Source organism: Buteo buteo, chromosome 6 (assembly GCF_964188355.1).
Source record: "Buteo buteo chromosome 6, bButBut1.hap1.1, whole genome shotgun sequence".
In the NCBI taxonomy this organism is placed as follows: Eukaryota; Metazoa; Chordata; class Aves; order Accipitriformes; family Accipitridae; genus Buteo; species Buteo buteo.
The window spans coordinates 24436837-24460672 of record NC_134176.1 but is presented as its reverse complement, the minus strand read 5'-3'; the positions used below and the strand labels follow the sequence as shown (position 1 = coordinate 24460672).

Sequence of the window (23836 nt, the reverse complement as noted above, 5' to 3'; positions counted from 1 at the left end):
TCCTTTAACCGTTCAGTCATAAAAGTCAGGCCGCTGACTGGGGAAAATTTCATGGCCCTCTGTTTTGTACAGGCCACCCAGCTCCTTCTCAGACTGCTGGCTGGCAAATGCTGTACTTGGTATAAGCTCACAAACTAGTGAGAGGGAGCAGTTTAGGAACCAGTGTCTAAACCGTTCATTACCAATACAGATTATAAAAACCAAAACAAAACCCCCCAAACTTGGCCCATGGTCCTGCAGAGTATTACACAGTGTTTTATTCTAGAAAACCCTAGTGAAATCAGACTAATACATGTTGTGGTTTAACCCCAGCCAGCAACTAAGCACCACGCAGCCCCTCACTCACTTCCCCCCCACCCAGTGGGATGGGGGAGAAAATTGGGAAAAGAAGTAAAACTTGCAGGTTGAGATAAGAACGGTTTAATAGAAAAGAAGAAACTAATAATGATAATAACACTAATAAAATGACAACAGTAGTAATAAAAGGATTGGAATATACAAGTGATGCACCATGCAATTGCTCACCACCTGCTGATTGATGCCCAGTTCATCCCCAAGCAGCGATCCCTCCGCCCCCACTCACCCCAGTATATATATGAGACATGATGTCACATAGTATGGAATACCCCTTCGGCCAGTTCGGGTCAGCTGCCCTGGCTGTGTCCTGTGCCAGCTTCTTGTGCCCCTCCAGCCTTCTTGCTGCCTGGGCTTGAGAAGCTGAAAAATCCTTGACTTAGTCTAAACACTACTTAGCAACAACTGAAAACATCAGCGTGTTATCAACATTCTTCTCATACTGAACTCAAAACATAGCACTGTACCAGCTACCAGGAAGACAATTAACTCTATCCCAGCTGAAACCAGGACATATGACACTTACAGATGAAAGTATTTGTTTCTATAAAAACCTGATTCTTGAAGAACCACTACTTTCAAGATTTGGGAATAACAGTCTTCTGAAGTCTAATCCTCATTCTCCAGGCTTGGCTATTGCCTTGAATAATCAGTCAAACACTTACTTCCCCCATTAATTTTCTTGGGGGTGTGATGAACTAAGTGATGGCATTTGTTTTTCCTGACTGATTCTGCAACGGGATTGCAAATCTTAGTGAATCATCCTAAGGTGCGTTATCCTTTTTCATTTATAAACAAATCAAAAAAACCAGCACCCCCCAACCAAAAACCCTTCTTGAGAGCAGTGCTTATTGCCCTTGAAATCAAGGGAACTGTATAGAGCATAAGTCTCTTGACCTATATAGTAGTCTTGATCATCTGTATTATGGCCCGTGTTAGCACTCTGGTGCTATGTCCTGGCAAACTATTTTCCTCAACTGATTGACACTCGAGACTTGATGATAACTTCTAGTTACTGTGGTGCTTATCTTGCACTGATTCTAGAATCTATAGTTCCAGGTTTTAAGGAGAATCTGTAAATATTCTGCTGCTGTTATAGTTTTTAAATAATATATTTGCTGATGGATGAACTATATAAATGTTAGTGGTGTTACAGCATTTGTTTAGCATAGGATCTGAGTGCTTTCTAAACATGCATGGATTAATTCTCACAGTGCTCTTGTGAGTGACAGAAATAAGAGAAAAATACTGGTTTGCTCAACATTGCAGCACACCAGCTGTTCACCAGCTAGATATAAAGACATTATGGGGAAAAATATGCAGGGAGAGAAGTGCGTATAATCTGCCTAACCCTGCAACGACCACTACCTCCACCAACAGACAACCGGAGAAGGAAATAAAGATGCTGTGGGGATTTTGTGTTAGTTTTTTGTGTGTGCCTTCTAAAAGACAACACAGAAGTAATGTTTTCTCGGAGCAAAAGGATGTCTTTCCAGACTTGTGATGGAAAACAAAGTGTGTTTGTTAATAAGCTTTCAGCAGGAAATGAAACTCCCGGAGAGATGTTTGTGACCAGCTCATGCCATTAATCAAATTCTGCTGTTTTTACAACTTAGCCAGAGGCCAACATATACTATTGCTTGATAGTTGAACCACCTTATTGCTTAAATGTCTCTGAAACAGCTTGAACTAATACCTAATCCCAATATAACTACGTTATTTTTCTTCTCTGGAAACTTCACAATTCTGGCTACTACTACTATTTTAAGTGTGGTGCATAAGAATTGATAACCCTTGTAACCAAGATGGCTGACGAACGTGCATGGGCATGAATTGATCTTGGGAGCTGTAAAGTCACTGCTTCCCTTCCTTGTGCTTAATTCATTATTTGTACTCTGACAATGCTGTCAGAGCTCTGGTCTTTTTAAAGTGAGCATTAACTTCTCTGTGTTGGGCAAGAAAAGGAGACCCCCAAACACTAGTAGTACCTTTCCAGGAATAAGTCTACTTCCTGATGGGAAGAGATCTGCTGGCTTTCTGTTTTCTTTCTCCTGGTCTGTGGCTCTTTCATGATGATTCCATCCAAATAATTCTCTGGTGTAATCCTATCTACTTTTAGTGATGCTAGAATTAGCTGTGGATGTTGTATGAAATATACAGGATTTGTATGAAGGTATACATATGAAATTGAGTGACTCAGGGAGGTATGTTTGAGAAGAGGCATAGCATCAGTTGGGATAATAGACAGTGTTTGTCATTGGGAGCTCTGGGGGCAGAAAGGTGTGAATATGTTTTAAAGCCATATGTGCTTAGCTTTATCATTTTCTCCCCTTCTTCCCCCAGGGCATTTTTTCCTTTGCATACTCCTTAGCTGACACGAAAGCTGTGACTTTAAAATCTGAATTTCAAAGGAGTTCTCAATATTTGCCTTGGATGCCATCTTTATCTGTAAATCCCCCACTATACTTCTGTCTGCGCTGCTGATCTCTCAGCTTTCTAGAAGCAGGTGATCCTTGATAGCTCCTTTTAAGCTAAATAAGGAGTCTCTTGCATGTAGGTCTACATACCGCTTGTCATCCTTCTCATCTGGGTTTCTCAGTTCAAATAAAAGGAACCAGTGTGTGCTACCAGTAGACTGGAGTTTGGTGGTGTCTAAAGCATCTGAGAAGGACTTCTAATCAGTGGATACAGATCTTGTTGCTATGTCTCAGATGGGTTTCTGCTAGCAGGGTGCCAGTTCTTTTGGGAGTATGCAAAAGAACTGCTGAGAGGTTTTTGGAAATAGAAGGGTTAAGTGGCATTAAACAAATTATTTGCAACTAGATTTCTAACCAGCTTCCTGGCTGCTGGATCTGTCTTAATCTGTAAAGTCAGTAGTCAGTGCAGATCTGGCTTCCAAATTCCAATCAGGTTTTATCCAGCTTTGCAAAGTTTGCTAAAGGGAAAGGAAAACACTTATTCAAGAGGAACCGAGCTTTTGGTGTGATGCTTTGGGCAACACAACTTTGTCCCAGTTTCTGCCTCATAAAAAGTTGTCAGCAATATACCCCAACCTTATTTTGAGGATGTGTTAGCATTGTAGTGTCTTGGAAAAATGAGGAATTCTGTAAATGGTGAGATATAATTGAAAGAGCACAAGTCTTATGAGGAGCGGCTGAGGGAACTGGGGCTGTTTAGTCTAGAAAAGAGGAGGCTGAGGGGAGACCTTGTAGCTCTCTACAACTACCTGAAAGGGAGTTGTAGTGAGGTGGGTGTTGGTCTATTCTGTCAGGTGGCTGGAGATAGGACAAGAGGAAATGGCCTCTTGTTGAGGCAAGGGAGATTTAGGTTAGATATTAGGAAAAATTTTTTTACTAAGAGAGTTGTCAAACATTGGAATGGGCTGCCCAGGGAAGTGGTTGAGTCACCATCCCTGGAGGTATTAAAAAAGCGAGTGGACAGGGTACTTCAGGACATGGTTTAGTGGGCATGGTTGATGGTTGGACTCGATGATCTTGAAGGTCTTTTCCAACCTAAATGATTCTATGATTCTATGAAAGGCTTAGAGGATGGCAACTAAAAAGAAGGGTTTAACTTATAGCTTGAAGAGAAAGGACAAGGGGGCATTTGGAGAGACTGTCTTATGTCTATAGTCCTTGTATAGGTCAATTCAGTAAAACTTGCCCATAAAAATGTTTTTACTGGTCATACTTGTTATCTGGTATGCGACCTGGACATGTATAGTCATTACTGAAATGTGGCTTACCTTAAATAGGTAGAATACATACCAATGCTCTATCTATGAAGTATCAGGAGGAATTTCAGTCAGGATGGTATCATCTGTGTTGCCACGTGGTCACTATCTTGTGCTAAGCATTCTGTGGAAGCATTTGATCCTTCCTCAAGAGCTTCTTAAGCAAAGTAAAGAGATTCTTGCACATAGGTCCAAGTATCATTTACTGTCCTTCTCACCAGAGTTTCTCAGTTCAGGCAAAGGGGACCAACATGCATTACCAGTTATGCATGCACAGTTTACCAGTAACATCTGAAACCACAAGGTCTCCACTTGCAAATTTTGGTTGCTGTTTGTATTTGTAAATAGTATGACTTACATGCATCTGATGTTCTCCCTTCCAGTACACATGGGGTTCTTGGTAGACTTATAAATACTGGCTAACATGCAAGGGAGAATTTAAAAACTACTCAGCTGGCACCATAGATGGAAAAAAGAGTGGCAAACTTCACAATGGAGGTAGCATTGTAAAAAGAGAAGTAAACCTCAAGAGTGTATGCAGTGCTTTGCACCCCCTGCAGAAGACTGGAATCCTGCTGGTTTTGTAATCATAGTTGGATGTAATTTCTGTGATGCTGACTGTTAGGCTCTTAGGAGGTTGCAGCTAGTTCATATAATAGTCCTAGCAACCGTGGAGATAACTTTGTGTGCGTTTGTAACACCTCAGGCACTCAGGTGACTTTAAGGAAAGGTACCTTAAATGAGAAATTCAGGTCCTCTGAATGTGTGATGCCACTGGTCTTTGCCCTTGGTATCCGAATAAAGAAGTGTTGGTAGCAGCACTATCTTCTGTTCTTATACTGTGCTCTTAGTGAGGACTGTGCAGTGTGTCCTAAACTACTTTTTTTTTTTTTTTCTTTGATGTAATATTTGGGAGTGGAGCTTCAAAGATCCAGGTTTTTCCTCCAACTCAACTGACTGTTCAACTGTCAAATGTGTCTTTGGGAAGAGGAGTCCCTTTCTTTGCTGCTGTTTTCTGTGTTCTGAAAGAGAGGGACAAAGATGCTATCCTATTGTTAGAAAGGGGTCTGCGATGCTTTCAGGAAAGACGTATATCTGTGATTACTGTAAGGCACTGTATTGCCACATCTCGACTGATTTGTCTTGCTTTCTTCTGATCTTGCTTTTCGGACTTAGATGAGAAGTAGTTGCTATAATACTTCAAAAAAAAAAAACCCCAAAACCCACAAAACAAAACAACCCCCTCAAACCACACCACAAAAAACTCTACAACAATAACCAGGTAATTCCAAAATTCAAATAATTCCTTCCAATGAAGTAATAGAGACAATTAGAGCATGAAAAGACTCACCAAATAGGATGATAAAGGCTTCTCCAGCCTGCTCTAATGTAGTTCCTTATTAACATAACAGAAGTGAAGAACTTTTGGGGGTACTTGGTTTAGAGACTCAGAGCAGAAAAAACATGAATCAAATGTATGAGTAGTTTGAATCTTGTCCAGGCAATAGGCAGCCATTATATGGATGCCTGTATGATACATGATATGGCTCACTCCAGTTGTCTCAGCCTCATCTCCAGCATCTTTTTCTCACTATCATTATGACTAATCCTCTTGTAGCATTTATGTTGAGATTTGAAACTAAACAGGAATAGAAACTCCAGTTGTCTTACTGTTGGTAGCACAGTCCATCTATGTTTCAAGTAAGATATGTTGATGTGATTAGTGAGAAGCTGTTTGGCTTTGGTACCTGTACTATTATATCTACCCAGGAATAAACAGAAGAATTAAACCTCTAGCTTTGTCACACCTGCATCTTGCTTTGATTAGCACTGCATCACTGGAACGCTAACAAAATGTAAAGCTGTTCTAAAATAGGATCTCGTTACCTCTCTATTACTGTTGTAGTCTGTAAAAGTCTGTGCATAATTGTTGCTGTAATAATTGGTTTAAAATTCTGTCCTATGGTAAAACTCTTTGAGGTTTTGCATGTTTCTTGAGCCATAGACTAATTTCTTGAGTGGCAAACTGCATCCATTAAATGAACATACCTGAAGTGAACAGGTATTTGCTATTAAGGGAGCGAATCTGGGTTGAAGTTCTAGAGTTATTCATCACTGAGGTGTAGTCATCTTCAAAACAAAGTAGATCGGCAGGTGAAACTCTAGAAAGCAACACTTTGAGTACTGTAATTCCTTTGTACTTATATAGAACTGTCTTAAGTAGCAGCTTTAGTGAATGGGATTGTTTCCCTCTAGCGGCTGCTCTCTGTAGTCCATGTAGTAGCAGCTGCTCCTGTGCTTGCCTTGCTGCCTTGCTTACACTAATAGTTCTCTTGAGCTTTGCTCTCTGAAAATCTAGTGTGTACAAATATTTCCTTAGGCAAATTGTGGAAGAGTCACAATATAGTAGTGTCTCCGTTCTTCATACCTATGCCGAAGCTTTTGTTGCCCTCATCTGTTAGGAACAGAAGTACATGATGTTCTGGCCAATGTGAAGTGTTTCATATGACAGCCCTATCTAAAAACAAAAGCAGAGACAGTCTGACTGAAATCACTTTGAAGTTAATTTAATTAAACTATTGTAAATCTTAATTTTAAAAGCATGAATACTTGATTTTTTTTTCATACCTCCGTGTCTTTTTTTGACCTCCCCACTGGTTGTGAATATAAAATTCCTTTCCTTAAAAGTGGAAATAGCTCTCTCAATAAAAATAGAAAACTATCTATTACCATTAAAAATTAATAATATCTTGAACAGATAATAACAAACTTCATTTTCTTTTTAAATGCTGAAAACTTATTCATTTACCTTGAAGTTGAAATATTTTGAATGTTTTCTAAGTTGGAAGAACTGAAACATCCTTTCACTGAAATTGTAATCTATTTAAAGCTTTTTAGAGGGGATCAATTTTCTGTTAGCACAAATGTTTTCCTGATGTCTGTTAAAAATCATTCAGATGTAGACATACACAGTAGTTACGTAGTCTGTAAAAGTGTTAAAATTCAGCAGCAGTGAAATTCAGGCAAACAGAGAATAAGCCACAGCCCTTGATGGAAAAACCTAGACAGAAGTGCAATTTGTGCCAGGTGTGACCTGTACCATATAGGCAATCAGATTGTCTTCTTTTTTGTTCTTAATCACAAATTATATTTGCATCAGGTAAAAGACATGCAACATAACTTCCACAGTAAGTTTTATGAATCTTATGAACAAGCTGCAATCATGTTGAATGCTGCCTGAATCCATGTTGAGTCTTATTACAGCCATTGGCCAGGGTGTCCATAAATGAAAGCAACAGTCATTCAGTATGGTGCTACGTGAATTTATAGCAAAAGCAAGGAACAGTTTGTTTTATTTTTTTAAATAAGCACTTTTTTTTTTGTAAAGGTATTTTGAAATAGATTGTATCCTAATATTTAAACCCAGCTTAACTTACTTTTTTGTCAAGTTTATAGGGAGACTGGGGTATGTTTCTGAGAAGAACTAGTAGCGTAGTCTTGCTACTTTCCATTTGTTTGCTGAGTTAATTCCATGCACTTGATTAGTTTGGCTGTTGGGGGAGGGGGGAATTCTTGTTTGCAGTTGTGAGGCTAATTGATTCTGTGGGTATTTAAAGGATTTTGTGTATGCTTTTTTTTTACTGCTGTACGAATGTAAATAATTAAACTTTGCTTCTGGGTAGGCTGGTATAAATCATGCTCAACTTTATTGATTTCCCAGTGAAGCCATGCTGTAAAGCTGTAAACATAACTTTTCTGTAAGCCCTGCTGAAAGCATTTGTTTCAGAAGTGTACGTTATGTTTTGTTTAACATGGGGTAGTACATGGAGGTGATCCTGTTCCTTGAGGAAACGGAAAGGTCGGTGCAGGTAAGGTCCCCAATGAAGGTATTGACTGTAGGGAAGTGCAACTGCTAATTCCTAGTTGGCAGCTAACATTTTCTTGAAAAGGGGTCTTCCAAAACCTGTATATGAGCAAAACAAATGTGTAGATATGTGAATATGTGTTGATTTGACTGGGATATCTACATAAATGTCTGCAGTGTACTGAGAGCCTGGGATTGCTAGTTGTTTCCTAGCAATTAACAATGCTCCTGGAGTTGGACAGTGGATCCTGGTGAAGAAAAAGACCTTCTTAAAACACTTTGTCCATGCTAGTGCTGCCTGAAAACACTCAACAAAATTTACACTACTGACTTATTCAACCAAGACCAAAAGATACTGAAGGTTTTCAGAGCAGTTGCCAGCTCTGCTTTTGAGCCATGCTCATGTTTTGATATTCACCCTGTCCTTTTTAGGAACTTGCCATATATCAGGAAGCCATAAAGGTATTTGAATAATTGGCAGGGTCTTTCCTTAAACCCATTTCTTCCTCCTTCCCCTGCCTCGTTCAAATCTGCCTATAGAAACTGGGGCTGAATATCTTTGGACCTAGACTATCTCCTGCCTGTCTCTTGAAAAGACAATATATGGAAAAGAGAATTCTGTGTTTAATATGGTAACAGCTACAAAAATATCTGCTGTATTGCATAACTATGCATAATTATTTCATGTATATTACTAAATATCCAGTTTGTATATATAAGACAATTATCTTCCAAAGTACCATTAATATAATTGGGGATGAAAAACAGGTGGGGCATTGGCTTCATAACCTCTCTCCTCTGTGCCACACTGTTGGGGCTACAATGAAGAATCCTGCTCTGCAGCTATACTAGTCACACCTGAATATTCTTTAGGGAATTCCTGAATAACACCTAAATAGGGTGGATCAGTTTGTAAGCTTTGAGAGAATCTACCCAGCTTGTCCCGTGATTCATTCTCATGTTTCACAAATCTGTGCGCACACGTTTTTCACAGTGAATCACAACTACTCTGGTCATTTTGTAAAAGTGTAAGTAAAACCAACCAATGCCCCCTCCCTTGCCGCCTTCCCAGCCCCTCCCTTGCCGCCTTCCCAGCCCCTCCCTGCCTTGCAATGCTTTTGGCATTCCTGAGGGATTTCACCCTGTGTAAAACAGATGCAAAAATGCATCTTGCCACTGAACAAAGCTGAGATGGCAGCTGAGCATTTTAATTAAAAAGAAAAAAGTAGATAAAACCTTTTTATTGTTACTGAGGGTCTTCTCTGAAAAGCATTAGTGTATCACTGGTTATTTATCATTGTAACTGTAATGAGGAAGAGCCTTTTCCATTCTCATCAATCTGGCAATGTCCTTTCTGGTCGTCTCTTCTGCCGTTCTGTGACTTGAACGTTTGACCTCTTCTGTAACGTTGGATAAGATATGCAATAATGCAGATAGCCTGGTTTCATGAAGGTCATTTTAATCATATAAATGGATCAGATAATGACAGCCTGCACCAAGGGTAAAAGCACACTTTGATCCACCTGTGAGGAACTGGTGAGGGGATTAACCCTCTTTCTGCTTTGGCTTTTATAGGACAGAAATTCTGTGCTGTTAACCACTGAGCGTGGATTACAGCTTGTGTTTTCAGAGCTATTGTTTTAACTGCATCCCTCTAACCAGTTGTTTGTTCTAAATGAGTGAGTTCTTGGGGGCCAGATGGAAAGCAACTTGGCATTTTTAGAAGGCATGAACTACTCTTTTGTTCTTTATACTTTGGCATGTCTATTCTTGGTAGTTTTATATAGTCTATTTGGGCCAAGCTATTAATTAGCAGCAGTGTACCTTTGATATAGAGATAATAATTGGGACATCCTGGGCAGATTGGGTGGAGTTCTTCCATGTTTGAAGAGATATACTAGTTGTTTTTTATGAACAATATGTACACAAGTTTTGAGTAGGTGTCAAAGGATTCATGAGAGCATGAGGAGGAGTTGCTGCAGCTGAATCATGTAATACTTTCTCAAGAAGCCCGAACTGCAGCTCAGCTAATGTGCAGAATATGGGGATGCCTGAGAGAGATATTTTTTCTTCTGATTAAGTAGTGTTTGCCACTGCAAAGCACCACAGGAATATGTACTAGTCTGCCTTATTTCAGTTTGAAAATGAGAGGTAGTGATCAATTCTCTATGATATACAGTTCCGCAGAGGACATTAGGAAGGGGGATAGAATGACCAAGAAGGCCAGAGATACCAGTAGGAGTCATGCTCTGGCAGCTTAACTATTAAGGAATTGCTACAGTAGGAACTTCCTTATTCTTTTTCCTGTTATGTTGTCTTTTACTCTTCTCATTCTTAAATAAATTGCAAAAATTACCTAATGCCCAACTGCCATCTCATCCAAGGTATTATAGATAGTGTTTCCAGACACCCAGCTCATAACCTTGCTGCAAGAGTTCCTTGTCTTTCCTTGTCTTTTATCATAAAGAACTGTTGCACAAAGGGAAGATAGACATCTTTGACTTTTTTCTCTGTCCAGCTAACCACCTGCTTTGCTTTCTCCTACATCTGTATTATCCTAGTTGAAAGGTGATGAACGTGCAGATAGCTTGAAAGGAGGGGGGAAAAAACCCAACCCTACAAAACAACAAAAACCTCACCAACTTTGGTCTTAAACACTTGTTTCTGTGTGTTTAGCTGTAAGACCACAGAAATGCCTTACTGGGTAAGAGATGGTACTTAAGGAGAGCATTATCCTTCTGCTACATGCGGCCTACTTCCTCTCTATTCTCCCCAGCATCTGCAACTGTTGGATTAGGAATCTTCAAGTTGTCTTTTCAAAATTGATCACACGTGAGTGTCTCTATATTAACAGCACATGCAGTAATCATGCTCAATGAAATGAAGTTTAGCATCCAGTTGTGGGAGTCCCTCTATACATAGTTCCTGGAACCACTTGAAATTCAGTGGGAGCTTACACAGGGAGCAGCAGTTAACGGACAGTGTGCAAATTAAAAAAATCAGGTCACAATTTTGCTGCTTTTCAGGTCAACCCACCTGCTGTGTAAATGTCTTGAAAGCATTTGGAAAAAAACAATTTAAATAGAGTTTGTTTAGCACTTTTTTTAAACTCAAATATGTCTGGTTTGAAAAACTTATCTGAATGCTCTTGAGTATGCTCATGTATTGAATTTTTGTATGTAGTGTTATTTGGGTAACCCTACCAAGAGAAGCCAATGCCCATTGTTGCATACAAAATACAGACTTGTGAGTGAAAAAAAAGTATTAAAAACTCCCCCCTTGCCTTTTTTTTTTTCCTACTGATAAAATATTAAATTGGCTGATCAAGACATGGACTTGGATAACATGGAATAATTTATATCTGCAGTGCTTAATTTTCAAATTTATTAGCCCAAACTGTTAACTATTTACTTCTAAATAGCAATCGCATTTGTAGACAAACTTATTCACTTGGAAAAAGAAGTTGGAAAGCTGAAACTTTCCACTTATTTGTGAATTGGTTAAGCTACATTTTCTGAGAATCTAGTCAGATGACTTCTGTTGGTGTCACAGTTTTGTTTTGAAAGTGTTACAGTGGCCATCAAGCTAGCAGTGACAAGCCAAACCAGCTTGTTTTGGCTGACCCTTATTTTGTCAGGCTGGGGTTGAAAAGTGGGAACTAGAGGGTCAGAAACTTTGAGTTACTCAACCATGTTGAACAGAGGGCTGCTGCACAGAAAGTGTCGTCAGCTGAACAAAGTCAGTGCACCTATTTCTCTTGGCTGAGAGAGAGATGGCCCTCCATAGCTCTAGACCTGTGGAAAAGTTTTGAGTTTTTTTAAAAAGTATTTGCAGCCCCTTCCCCCTGGGCGCTTTCAGGTGGCATTAAAAATGCACAGGTCCAGATAAATTCCTTTACCTTCCTATGTGGGAAGTGGCCGTGTGGATCTATAGTAACTGGTGCAGTATATTTTGATGTAAGCAATAATTTTGTTGGCCATTCAGAGACAACATTTTGTGATATGTGCTCTGGGCTAAAATGTACTCGCTCACTGATGTAAATCTAGCATAACTTTCTTGGACTCTGTTTAATAGAGTTTTGCTTGTCTGGTTCCAAAAAGCTTAAGCTTTCTGGCCATGATCTAGCTGCATTGAATGGCTGGATTTACATTCGTGGTGCAGTGTGACTTTGGCACATAGGTGAGGAACTGCAGAGGTTACAAGTTTCTCCTGTTAAGGAGATATTCTCTGTAACAGCAATATATGACTCCCCATCCTTTTAATCCAAGAATGACACTTTTATTTTTCAGGTCACTGTAGAAAAATGGGGTTTTTTTCTTCCTGCTCCGTGGTAAAATTGTCTAGCAATGGGCTTTATTTGAAAGGGTATTAAACTCCTCTTTTATTTATGTGAACTGCATGATCCTTTAAAGAGAATAACAGAATTATCATTTTACTTTGGTCTCTTTCCATAGGATTCCCCTACTACATGTTATATTCTAGCTAAATGAGACACCACCTTCTTTGCCCATGTTCCCCCTCAGTAAGAAGCAGTTACAGTAATGTTGCTAATTAGGCAGTGTGCATATTGTGGACTATGTAAAGTCCCTGGATATTTTTCCTATGCCTTACGTCAATTCTGTCTCACTATGAAATATGCTACTCTTACTTGTTAGTCCACACCATGACACAGATCTGAGTGGGTGTATCCCCTCGTGCAGAGTTTCACTTGAAGACATGTACAACCTTTTATTCTGTTACATTACCAGTCCATTGAAAGCTGGTCAAAGTAAATGCTGTTCATGGGCTATCTGAATAAAAAAATTTATTTGCTTGTGTTGAACAAACATAAAGAAATAACTTGCATATCTGACATAAGTTTTACCAGTGCAGTAAGCTGAGCTGTAGCAGTGCCTGTTCTGTCCTGTCTCTTAATATGTTCAATGTGTCTTGCTTTTTCTTTCCTGGGTTCCCCTTTTGCCATTTTGGCCAATGGGCCCAGACCTGATGTGCAACAAGTTCTGCTGTCCTTATTCTTCATTTCTCCGATACACCTGTGTCAAAAAACACTCTAGTACTGTACTGAAATGTGCATAGATGCTTTTAATTAACACACACCATTATTCAATTTCACTTACCATTTGACATGAATGAGGTATTCCAGTCCTGTAATCTGAACAATTAATGTTTTAAGTAACTGCCTGTCAACTCTGATGGGTGAGCAGCAAACCTGGACAAATACAGGTAGCACTAATGCTGTTTTCCCAGGAGCATTGTTTGCAAGGGCAACTGTGGTTTTACCTTTTGGAGAAGAAGAGGGCTCCTCTTTCCCTTTTGACGTGCAATTCAGGGGGCGAAGTAAGCACCTTATAGCCAGGCTGCTTTGCCAAAGAACCTTAGAGCAATCAGCCAGGTTCGTGAGTGGTTGTCTTTCTGTGGTTTTAAATTAAAATAAATTACTATTGTTATTATTATGGGGAGGGTGTTTGAGGTTTTGTGTTGGGTGGGGTTTTTTTGTGGGTGTGACTGTTTTGTTTTGTTTTTTTTCTTTTTTGAGACTGAAAGACTGAAACCAGCCTGGTGTTCGATACCTAAGTGTGGAGAGACTAGTGTGATTAACTTTGAAAAGAATCCCAAGCACCTTGGGGCTGTTGTAAATCCAGATTCTTAGGAGAGCAAAATTCTGCTGTAATGGCTTCACTGTAGAGACATTTGTATCACCGGCTTGCTTTTCTAATACTGCAGTGTCCCATACAGTATAGTGTTTGGAAATGAATACTGTAGCACAAGAGAGATTTCTACCCCTGTTTTGAATGCAAGTGACCTCTGGGCTCTGTGGAGGAAGGCACTTCACCGAGTGGAAGAGTTTGTGACCCTGACTTCCCTCTGAGCTAGGCAGGTGTAGGCGTGAGGGTTGATTATAGTTCGTAATACACCTACATAATCTACTAGTCTGTATCACACCAGGTTGATTTTGGTGGCTTTTCCCATTGAGCAAATACTAAACCAATTGGTGGTCTGGCTTTAACTGTTGTACCTATCACCATCCCCAGGCAAGGGACCTGAAACTCTTTATGCTGGGCAGAAACTCAATGACAATGAGTGGCACACTGTTCGGGTAGTTCGGCGAGGAAAGAGCCTCAAGCTCATGGTGGATGATGATGTTGCTGAGGGTAAGTGTGATATATGAGTATTTTTTGTCATTATATTTGTATCTCTGTTCCCAGTCTCTTCTTTGCCATTACACCCATTCTCCCTGTTCTTGTGTGTATCTCTTCTTTGTTTTTGGTGTGTTTTTTTTTTTTCTTTTCCTTCCTGTTACTTGTGTATTTAGTGTTACTATGTTGAAAACATATGTGTTTGGTTTTGAGAGACTGTTCTTAGTCAGCACTGGAAACTTCTGTGACAACTATGACTATATGAAATGAGGGATTAGGGGACAGATGAGCTTGCACATGCCCAAGAATGCAGAGGTGCTAAGCAGCATTCTCTCTTGTGCCAGGCTCTGTTTGGAGTACAGTGTGAGTATGCCTCATTTGTGAGCTGCAAATGCGGTGGTTTCCAATGCTGTGGAATCAAAACCAAGGCTTTCGAAACCTTTCCTCTGCACAAACTTTTCCTTGATGGTAAATCTGTGTTTGATAGATGTGCTAGAGAATATGGATTCCTGTCTCTGCTGTTGTTTTTTTGTTTGTTTTTGTTTTTTCCAAGTTCCTGTGCTCATGGCTCAGAGCCATCCAGAAGGAAAAACAAATAGAGCAGTTTGTTAGTTTGTTCCCAACTTTGTTTCAGAGGTTAGGGAGGACCCTAACTCACCAGAGTATATCATATCATAATGTATAGGTCTGTCAGTCTTTTTTTTTTTTTTTTTTTTTTCCCCTTCCCTGCATTTTGTGACAGCTTTTTAAGCTCCTGCTTCTTTCTGTAGAGAAATATAGTTGAAGTGGGGAAGAAAAGATCAATCACTCACGAAAGCTGGTGTCTCCCACATTATGAGATTTGCATTGAAATGATCAAGGTATTTTAGATTGATCTTTTTTTCATTACAAAATTTCAGAGGTGATACTTTCCTGGTCCATTTTCCCACATCTGCAAGAGCCAGAAACTTATTTTTCTTTTTTTGAAGGCCTAAAATTTTCACAGCTGTATGTAACTGTAGGAACTGGGTTTTTGAGGAAAACACTAGCAGTCTGAAGGCTGATAATAGAATCACAAAGAACTGTAACCCTGGATGCAACACTGATATGGATACGTTCATTTAGTTGTGACCCATGTTGGTTTGCCAAATGGTGATGTCCTTTCTTCTGAGTAGCTTCTACTCGGAAGACAACTAGAAGGAAGGGCTGCCATATGCAGTGCCAGGTTACTATATCCTATCTCTGCAAAAAGTTCTCTTCTATTGTGTGAATACAATTAATTTTTAGTAATGTGGTAATTAGATTATTTGGAAAGCTGTGAGTCAGGATTTTGAAATAAGCCCAAAGGAGGGGGTTTGCAGGAAAATTACTTGATATATATTTTCCCTCTGAAGTAAATATATGCTGTGCTATATAGGCTGAGAATTTGCAAGAGAGAACCAGAAGCATATGAAAGAGTCTTTCCCTTTCCTTGCTGGAATTGGTGGAGGCTGAGTCAACATTAGCTTGTAGGAAAATGAAATTTTATTTAAGAAGGAACTTTCTGAATTAGTGAAGCATGCTGTTAAATATTTAATCCTATTTATTTCTGCATTTAAGAACAATTCTTCTGGATATGCTTTTTTAGCAAGCACCATGAGGTGGCACTCTCTGCATTACCAACTGAATCCCCAAAAAGCCATCTGGTTTTTTTGAAGTCTCTTTTCCATGAAACTGAGTTTATAAATAATAATGATACAATCCTATACTAAAATAGGATGTGCATATGTACATATATATGAATTACATAATTAAAGATGCATTACAGCTAAATATATCTGTTAAAAGAATGCTATCATGGCAAAGTCAGAAAAGCCAGAATTAAGATTTTCTACGCAATCTGCATCCCACTTCCTTGGGCAGATGATAGTCTTCAATGATGTGGTCACATAGATTTTTCCACAGGATTTTTGCTGTCTTTACAAATAGATCAGAAGTCTAAATTGGGCTCCCAGTAAAAATAAACAGCCTATTTGATTGCTGCCTTCTTTCTTATTGCTTGTTTGGAACAATGCATGCCAACTAAATTTTGCTCTAAATATAGAGCTGTTGTTTTGCCCTTTTTTTGTGTGTGTTGTGTGCCACTCATCAATATGTTTATGCAGAACTAAGAAGCTGTAACTGGATTTATTCCCACATCGATGTTGTATGAAGTGAGTAGGTGTCTTTTTCCCATTTTACAGGTTTGGAAACAAGGCACCAGATTAAAGTTGGATGTATTTGGTACCAATTTGGCATGATTTTTCAGTCATTTGCATGCACAAATATTCAGCATGTCTGTAAATTGGATCCTGTAAATTAGCTCAACCCTGCTACTTGGAGAATTAGGTCTAGACAATTAATGACCACCTGTGAAAAATTGGTAATGAAGTGGCTGACTTGGCTTCCTGCAGGACATCTAAGGGAGAGACAGAATCCATTTCCTTTGGACAGCATTTTGCTGCTTAATCACCCCCCCCCTTACCCCCCCTCCACCTCAGAACATCAGTGATAAATGAGACACAAATATAGCAGTCATATTCCTCCCTACATATTGCTAGCACCCAAATACCACAGTGGAGGCTGGAATTTTTTCTGTCTTCTACCATTTGAACTGAAGTGCTGCTGATTGCTGTAATAGTTACAATACTCTACAGAGCACAGTGGAGGAATTAGAGGAGAACTCTGCAGGTGAGGCTGACAGCTAATGAGATCAGAAAATACTGGATTTCACTCCATGATTTCTTAAGAAAATGCATCTCTGTCCTGATTCTGGTCTTGTATTGTCATGTCCTTTTCAGCTTTTCACTGAACTACTAACTTTCTGCACTACCACTGCTATCACTGTCCTATTTCTCTTAAGCCACTCCCAGTTTTCTCATTTTTCACCTTTTCTAAAATTCTGGGTTCACCTCTTACATCCTCCCTCACTCCATTTCTAATACCTCCTATATTTGCGTTCCCTGTTCCAGTGTACTCTAGATTTCACAAGCCTGGCTTTTCTTTCCTACTCTGGCAACAACTTCTTTGCATTTATCTAGGAGTAGAAGAGTTAAGGAGAGGAGTTTTCTTGCTCTTAGTCCTTGACATCTCTACAGTTTATTTTTCTAATCTTTTGAAATAAAGAAGTGGGATTTCTTTTTAAAGTGTTTTCTTTAAATTTTATTTTATTTTTAAGAAAATGCAATTCTTCTGGTTTGGAAAAATCAGAAATTTTCATTTGCTAACGCTAAACTGAAACAGCCCCTAACCATCACAGTAGTGGAAGTGACATGGTTTGTCTAAACAAACTGTCTCATATACAGTTTCAATTCCTGTGAACTGGCGCTTTTCAAACTAAAATATTTCTGGAAAAGAACTGTTTCAAGATTTAAAACATTTGCATTGGTACTGACACTTGAATTTCTGAATAGTCAGAAATATGTGACTCTTCAGCTGCTTGTAAGTTTGTCCAGCTGCATCTGCTTGGGTTGAAGCTTTCCATGTTGATGGTCTTTTTATAATTTTCTTTAAATTTAGATTCACTGCTAAAATAAGGAATAAGTGAAAAAATAAATCGCTTTGCATAATATTTTCTCGTTGTATTTGGAATAGATACTTGAAAACATTTTCTCTAATAACAACTGTGCTTGTTTGCTGTCTTTGCAAAAACTTGGATCACATTTGGACAAAGTATAAGCTGAAAAATTGCACTGATCATGAGAGGTGAGTTAAGAATATTTCAATGTTTCAAGAGGACCTAAGCAAGAAAGAGACCATCGGTTCATTTAATCTGACTCTTTGTACACCACAAGCCAGGATGTATCATCCAAGTGTCCTATAAATGTTTTCAGCTTTCATTCTGTCCCCAACAGAAAAAAGAATATGTTGTGAATAGTAGGAAAAGTCTTGAAAGGCCTATCAATATATCTTTTGTTTGGTTGTTATTTTAACACTTGGGAACTGTTTAGATGAGAAATGCTAAGAGATTTCAGGAGATGGCACAGAATATGAGAAAGCTTGTAAGTCCCGGTTGATGTGACCTGGGGGAATTAAAAGAGGAGTCTGTCCTGGACTCAGCTATGGCGATCAGTATGACTCCCAGATATAATCCCAATGACTCAGAAATACCTCTTGCAGTGACTAGTCAAGAGTTGTGTATATATGCTAACCAACTAGCAGATGCAATCACAGAGGGTATTATTGCTAACTTTTGTCTGTCTATAGCACACTGGAAACACTTACTTGGGTCTTTATCCAGGTGTCAATTTTTCACAAAACTAGTATGAATTTAAATATTTTTGACCCTTCTGGTCAAATTCAATCAGGTTTAAAAGAACAGCATGTTAAAATGTTGTTGGAGGCAGAGGGACCGACAGGTAGTGTGTGGCTATTTCCTTTGGAAAACCTTCTAAAACAAAGCACTTTACCTGTGTGGTAATTATATTAGCAACATACTAGAAGGTTAAGTAGAGAAACATGTAAAAGTAGGGAAAAGTTGAAAGTAGATAGGTCTGTGTTTGTATGAATTTTAATGTTGTTTGATTTCATATTTGCTGCTGTCCTTTTTCCATAGGAGCTTTGCTTCCCTGCTTACATTAAGAAAGGACAATACAGCAAAGGGATTGGCATAGGCCTTTGTATTAAAGGAGGCGCTTGTTTTTAAGATCCTCTTTGAAAAGTCTGTAGTGAATGAGACATGGTATAGTTAAAAAATTGAAAGGGACCTCTATGTAAGGCATGTGAATACAGCCCAGAGGAATTGACTTCTTTACTTTGGAGTTCCTGTGGAAAGCTGGATAAGTCACTTGAAGTCATATCTTTCACAGTTCATCACTAATTGTACCTGTCCTTTTGGGAGGTACTTATTTGGGATTGTGGATCTTATTTCTAGAAGCACTGAGCCTCAAAACCAGTGAATGCTCTGACATACTCTACTAAATTGGATGCCAAATTTTTCTTTTTTTGAGATCCAAAACTATTTATATGTTGTTCTCTCTGTTCCTCAGCTTTGTGTATATAAAATCAAAAGTAATTTTCTTTTGATCTTGCAGAAGTGGTAGAAGATGAAGTGAATATTTGAGGATAATTTGCACACTGTGCTACTGAACTTGTGGGTTGACTGTGGCTGGCTGCCAGACACCCACCCAGTTGCACTCTCATTCCCTCTCCTCAATAGGACAGGGGAGAAAATAGGATGAGAAGACTCATGGTTCAAGATAGAGATAGGGAAATCACTTACCTGTTACTGTCATGGACAAAACAGACTTGACTTGGGGAAAATTAATGTAATTTATTGCCAGTTAAAAAATTGAGTTGGATGGTGAGAAACAAAGGCAAAAGGTAAAACACCATCCCCCACCCCCTCCTTTTCTCAGGTTTGTTCCTTCATTCCTGACTTTTCTACCCCCCACCCCCAGTAGTGCAGGGGGATGGGGAACGGTGGCTGTGGTCAGTCTGTAACAGCTCCTTTCTGCTACTCCTTCTTCGTCACACTTTTCCCCTGCTCCAGTGTGGGCCCTTCCCACGGGCAGCAGTCCCTCATGAGGTGCTCCTGCATGGGTTCTCTCCACAGGCTGTCAGGGAGGCCTGCTCCAGTGTGGGCTCTCCATGGGCCGCAGTTCCTTCAGGAAATATCCACCTGCTCTGGCATGAGGGTCCTCCACGGGCTGCAGTGTTGGTGTCTGCTCCAGCGTGGTCTTCTCCATGGGCTGCTGGAGAATTTCCACTCTTGTGCCTGGAGCGCCTCTTCCCCCTCCTCTTTTTCTGACCTTGCCGTTAGCGGGGTTTTTGTTTTGGTTTGGTTTTTTTCAGTTGTTCCTCACTCATGGGCAGCGTTTTGCCATTTCTTAAATATGCTTTCCGAAAGGTGCCACCGTCGTGGCTGCGGGGCTGAGCCGTGCCCTGCGGGGGGTCTGTTGTGGAGCCGGCTGGAACCGGCTGTGTCCGGCATGGGGCAGCCCCGGCCTCTCCTCACAGAGGCCGCCCTGCAGCCACCCCGCAGTCAGCACCTTGCCACGTAAACTCAATACAACACCGCAGAAAACTTCACATGAGGAAAAAATAATGGCATATTTGTAGCAGAGTTTGAATAATGGTTGTACATTGAATGATGAGAAAACAATTAAATGTTGAATAATTCATGAATTTAATGTTATTTGTGTTGCATACTAAATGGCACAAGGCCTACGTAGAAAGGTTACTTGTGTGACCAAATAGTTAAAACTTATCTTAATGAAGAACTATAGAGGACTAAAATAAGGTTGTTTGTAATGGTTTTCATTCTGATGTTGTCCAGCTTGTCTTTGTACTCAAACCAGTCTTTTAGCATACAGTTGTATTTCATCTGTCTGTGTGGGTTCTGTGTCTGTACTGATGCCTAGCACACCTATTGAAACATTTAAATATGCTTCAAGAGTAATCTGACATATTTGGTATACTAAAGAGCTTGAATATTTTAATGGAGAGGTTAAAATCCATCAAAACGTGATAAATAGCCCAAGTGGTAGGTTGATGATTTAAATATATTTAAATATATTTTTGCCTGTTGCATTCTTGTGTGTTTCCCTCCTGCTGTGCTCTTAAAACAAGAGAAATAACATCGGGCACTGGGAGAGAACAACAGAGTAAATATTAGCAGGTTTACGACTGTTCTCACTTCTCGTTCTGCTCTTTTTGTATTATTCTGTGTTTTATTGAGTGTTTTCAGGAAGCGCACTTGTAAGAGTTGTTTTAGAAGTGTCTGAGTTGTTTGGCAGATGGACCGTTGGATCAAGTAGATCACTGTGGGCTTTAAGGGAGAGACCTAGTCGTCTTTGCAAACAAAAGGTCTGTGAAACGCAGGGAAAAATACAGAGCTTGCTGCCCATGGCCCTTTAGTCATCTCTTTTCTGCCAGGTTTTGGCAACTACTAGACTCAAGCCTCTCCACAAGGAGTCTATATGTTCATTCCTATACAAGCTGCTGAACAGTGATCAGATATGATTAAGTTAGTACTGCTGTTAGTCTGGAAACTGGAAGGTGAGGGGCTCCATATAACCTATTACTGATCCCTGAGCTTTCTGCATGTTCCTCTTTGTTTCGTTCCTTCAGGCACAATGGTTGGTGATCACACCCGCTTGGAATTCCACAACATCGAGACAGGGATCATGACGGAGAAACGGTACATCTCTGTCATCCCCTCCAGCTTCATTGGCCACCTCCAGAGCCTTATGTTCAATGGGATGCTCTACATTGACCTGTGCAAGAATGGTGACATTGACTATTGCGAGCTGAAGGCACGCTTTGGTCTCCGCAACATTATAGCTGACCCTGTGACGTTCAAGACCAAGAGCAGCTACCTGAGCTTGGCCACCTTGCAGGCTTATACATCCATGCACCTCTTCTTTCAGTTCAAGACCACCTCAGCTGATGGTTTCATCCTCTTTAACAGTGGTGATGGCAATGACTTTATTGCAGTTGAACTAGTCAAGGGGTAGGTGACTTTCTGCTATATTCTACCAGCTTATTTATAGATAAACTTATAGGTAAGCTTAAAATGCTTGCATAAAGAGAAATTCACCTCATACTCGTGTTTTCTCTGTTTGCTGAGGTGTACGACAAAGCACTTGGACATAAACACTGAAGCTTAAGACTCCAAATTTTATCACTGACTTCCCCCTGAGGCTGAGGGAAAGACATTTTTACAGTGTGAAATATGAATGTTTTAAGTCCTTTGGATCTAGTTAGGCTAATGTTTTATCCTGTTAACCTTGCAGAATAGCACAGAGGAGGAGGAAGTGTGCTGAGGGCTCTGAGTCTCTCTTCCTGCTTATATTTTTTTTTTTTTCCCCTGTAACAGACTCATTGTGTTTCTGCCATCTCCACTGAAGGAAAAAAAGAGCATGTGGGCTATTGAATTTATATTTCTGCTGGTGATGCTTGAGGAGAAGTGAACTCAGCTTGCTTTTGAGCTGCTGTAGTCTTTTTGCAAGACCAATAGCTTATTAACAAAACCCCTTTGTTAGGTGAATAAATTTTAGTCTTGTATACTCACCTAGTCACAGTAGACGTTTTCTGCAAGTACACTTTACTAGTCCTGTTTATTTCAGTATAACTATAGTTTAATCTGTTTCCTTTTTAACTTTGCATATATTTCTGTAAGTGAGACATTGAGCAATAAAAAAAGCAAGAGTCACAAGCTCCTGGTGCTCTGTGAGTTGAATTTTGTTGTCTTTTTTTTTTTTTTCCTTTCTAAGTAGAATATTTCTCTTCTATCCTCGGGTGGATTTCTGCATTTGGACTATATAAATAATTCAGGGTAACACTCCCATTATTTCAGTCTTTGTTAGGGTCTTTATTTTTTGCTGAAAGCTTTGCTAATTGTTTTCCAGCTGTTTGAATAAGGCTGGGATCTCATGTGAATTTTAGTACAATGTTTTGAGTGAGTTTCCCAATTAACTTCTTAAAGGAGTTGTTCAAAACTCAGAATGAATCTGGTGTATATATGCCCCAAATAAGCATATCTAGTGGTGTTCTCCAGTACATTTATCAATATTACCAATTTTAAAAAAATCATTATATGCACAGACAGGCTTTTTATGTATCTGTGAGAACTTTGTGAAAAAGAGGAATGCTTTATGGTTAGAATCTGATTACTTCAAATGTCATAATCTCAAAATACTGTCCTTATACTTTCTTGGTGGAAAGGGAACAGCTATACCTTTTCAAATTGGTGGCTAATATTTTGGCTTACTAGAACTTTCTAACCGAGAGATACTTCCCTTTGTGGCTTTTGTAAGTTAATTTATCAGCTCTGGCTAGAATAAGGGTCAGTATGGAGTTCTTACATAATTTTAACTAGTTCTTGCTATGTTTACAGGTATATACACTATGTGTTTGACCTTGGAAACGGACCTAATGTGATCAAAGGCAACAGTGATCGTCCTCTTAATGACAACCAATGGCACAATGTCGTCATCACCAGAGATAACAGTAACACACACAGCCTAAAGGTGGACACTAAGGTTGTCACTCAGGTTATAAATGGTGCCAAAAATCTGGATCTTAAAGGTAAATTCTACAAGACTTGACAGTTCCCCCCTTTATTCTTCTGGGGTTCAAGCAGTGCACAAGAGAAAGCTTGCAGGAACTGTGCATTACAGAACAGTAAACCTGGAATTTGCTGATTTCAGCTTTCAGTTTCATTTTTCTCTTTCTCTGTTTGGTAACTTCCTGTAGCAGAAGTTTGTCATATTTTGCTTTTTCAGAAATTGATTGTCATGCTACAGTTTGTGCTAGTTAGGATGCAATTACAGCTGGGTATTTGGTTTTTTGGGGTTTTTTTTTTGTTTTGTTTGGTGGGGGGGTGGTTGTTTTTTGGGGGGTAGTTTTTCAGTTTTGTGTTGTTTGTGTTAATTGTTTGGGGTTTTTTGTTGGTTTTTTTTTTTGTAATAAAGGAGGCAGAAATTACTTTTTGCACAATATCTTGCTCTTTTAACTTTTTCTGAGCAGCTGTTCAGCTTGCTATATTCATGTTGGGAGTGGGGGAAAGCCACTCTAAAAAGTGTGTAACTTCCTCATTGTATGTTTACACCTTTCTTCTCTAGGTGATCTCTACATTGCTGGCCTAGCTCAAGGCATGTATAGCAATCTCCCGAAGCTAGTGGCCTCACGTGATGGATTTCAGGGCTGTCTAGCATCTGTGGACTTGAACGGGCGTCTGCCTGATCTAATCAATGACGCTCTGCACCGCAGTGGGCAGATTGAGCGTGGATGCGAAGGTATAATTGA

General features: G+C 39.5%; 1 protein-coding gene across 21 annotated transcripts in view; it reads left to right on the top strand.

The window, feature by feature from the left end:
- Positions 1–23836, top strand: part of NRXN3 (neurexin 3) — a 1032385-nt gene that overhangs the window by 445175 nt on the left and 563374 nt on the right. For all 21 annotated transcript variants that reach the window (XR_012650705.1, XM_075030063.1, XM_075030061.1 and 18 more), the window contains 4 exons: positions 13985–14104; positions 21158–21539; positions 22926–23116; positions 23653–23826. Coding sequence is in view for 20 of the 21 variants with exons in the window: in XM_075030063.1 (XP_074886164.1) it covers positions 13985–14104; positions 21158–21539; positions 22926–23116; positions 23653–23826 (867 nt within the window). In the remaining variant the exon portion in view is untranslated. The remainder of the gene's footprint in view (positions 1–13984; positions 14105–21157; positions 21540–22925; positions 23117–23652; positions 23827–23836) is intronic.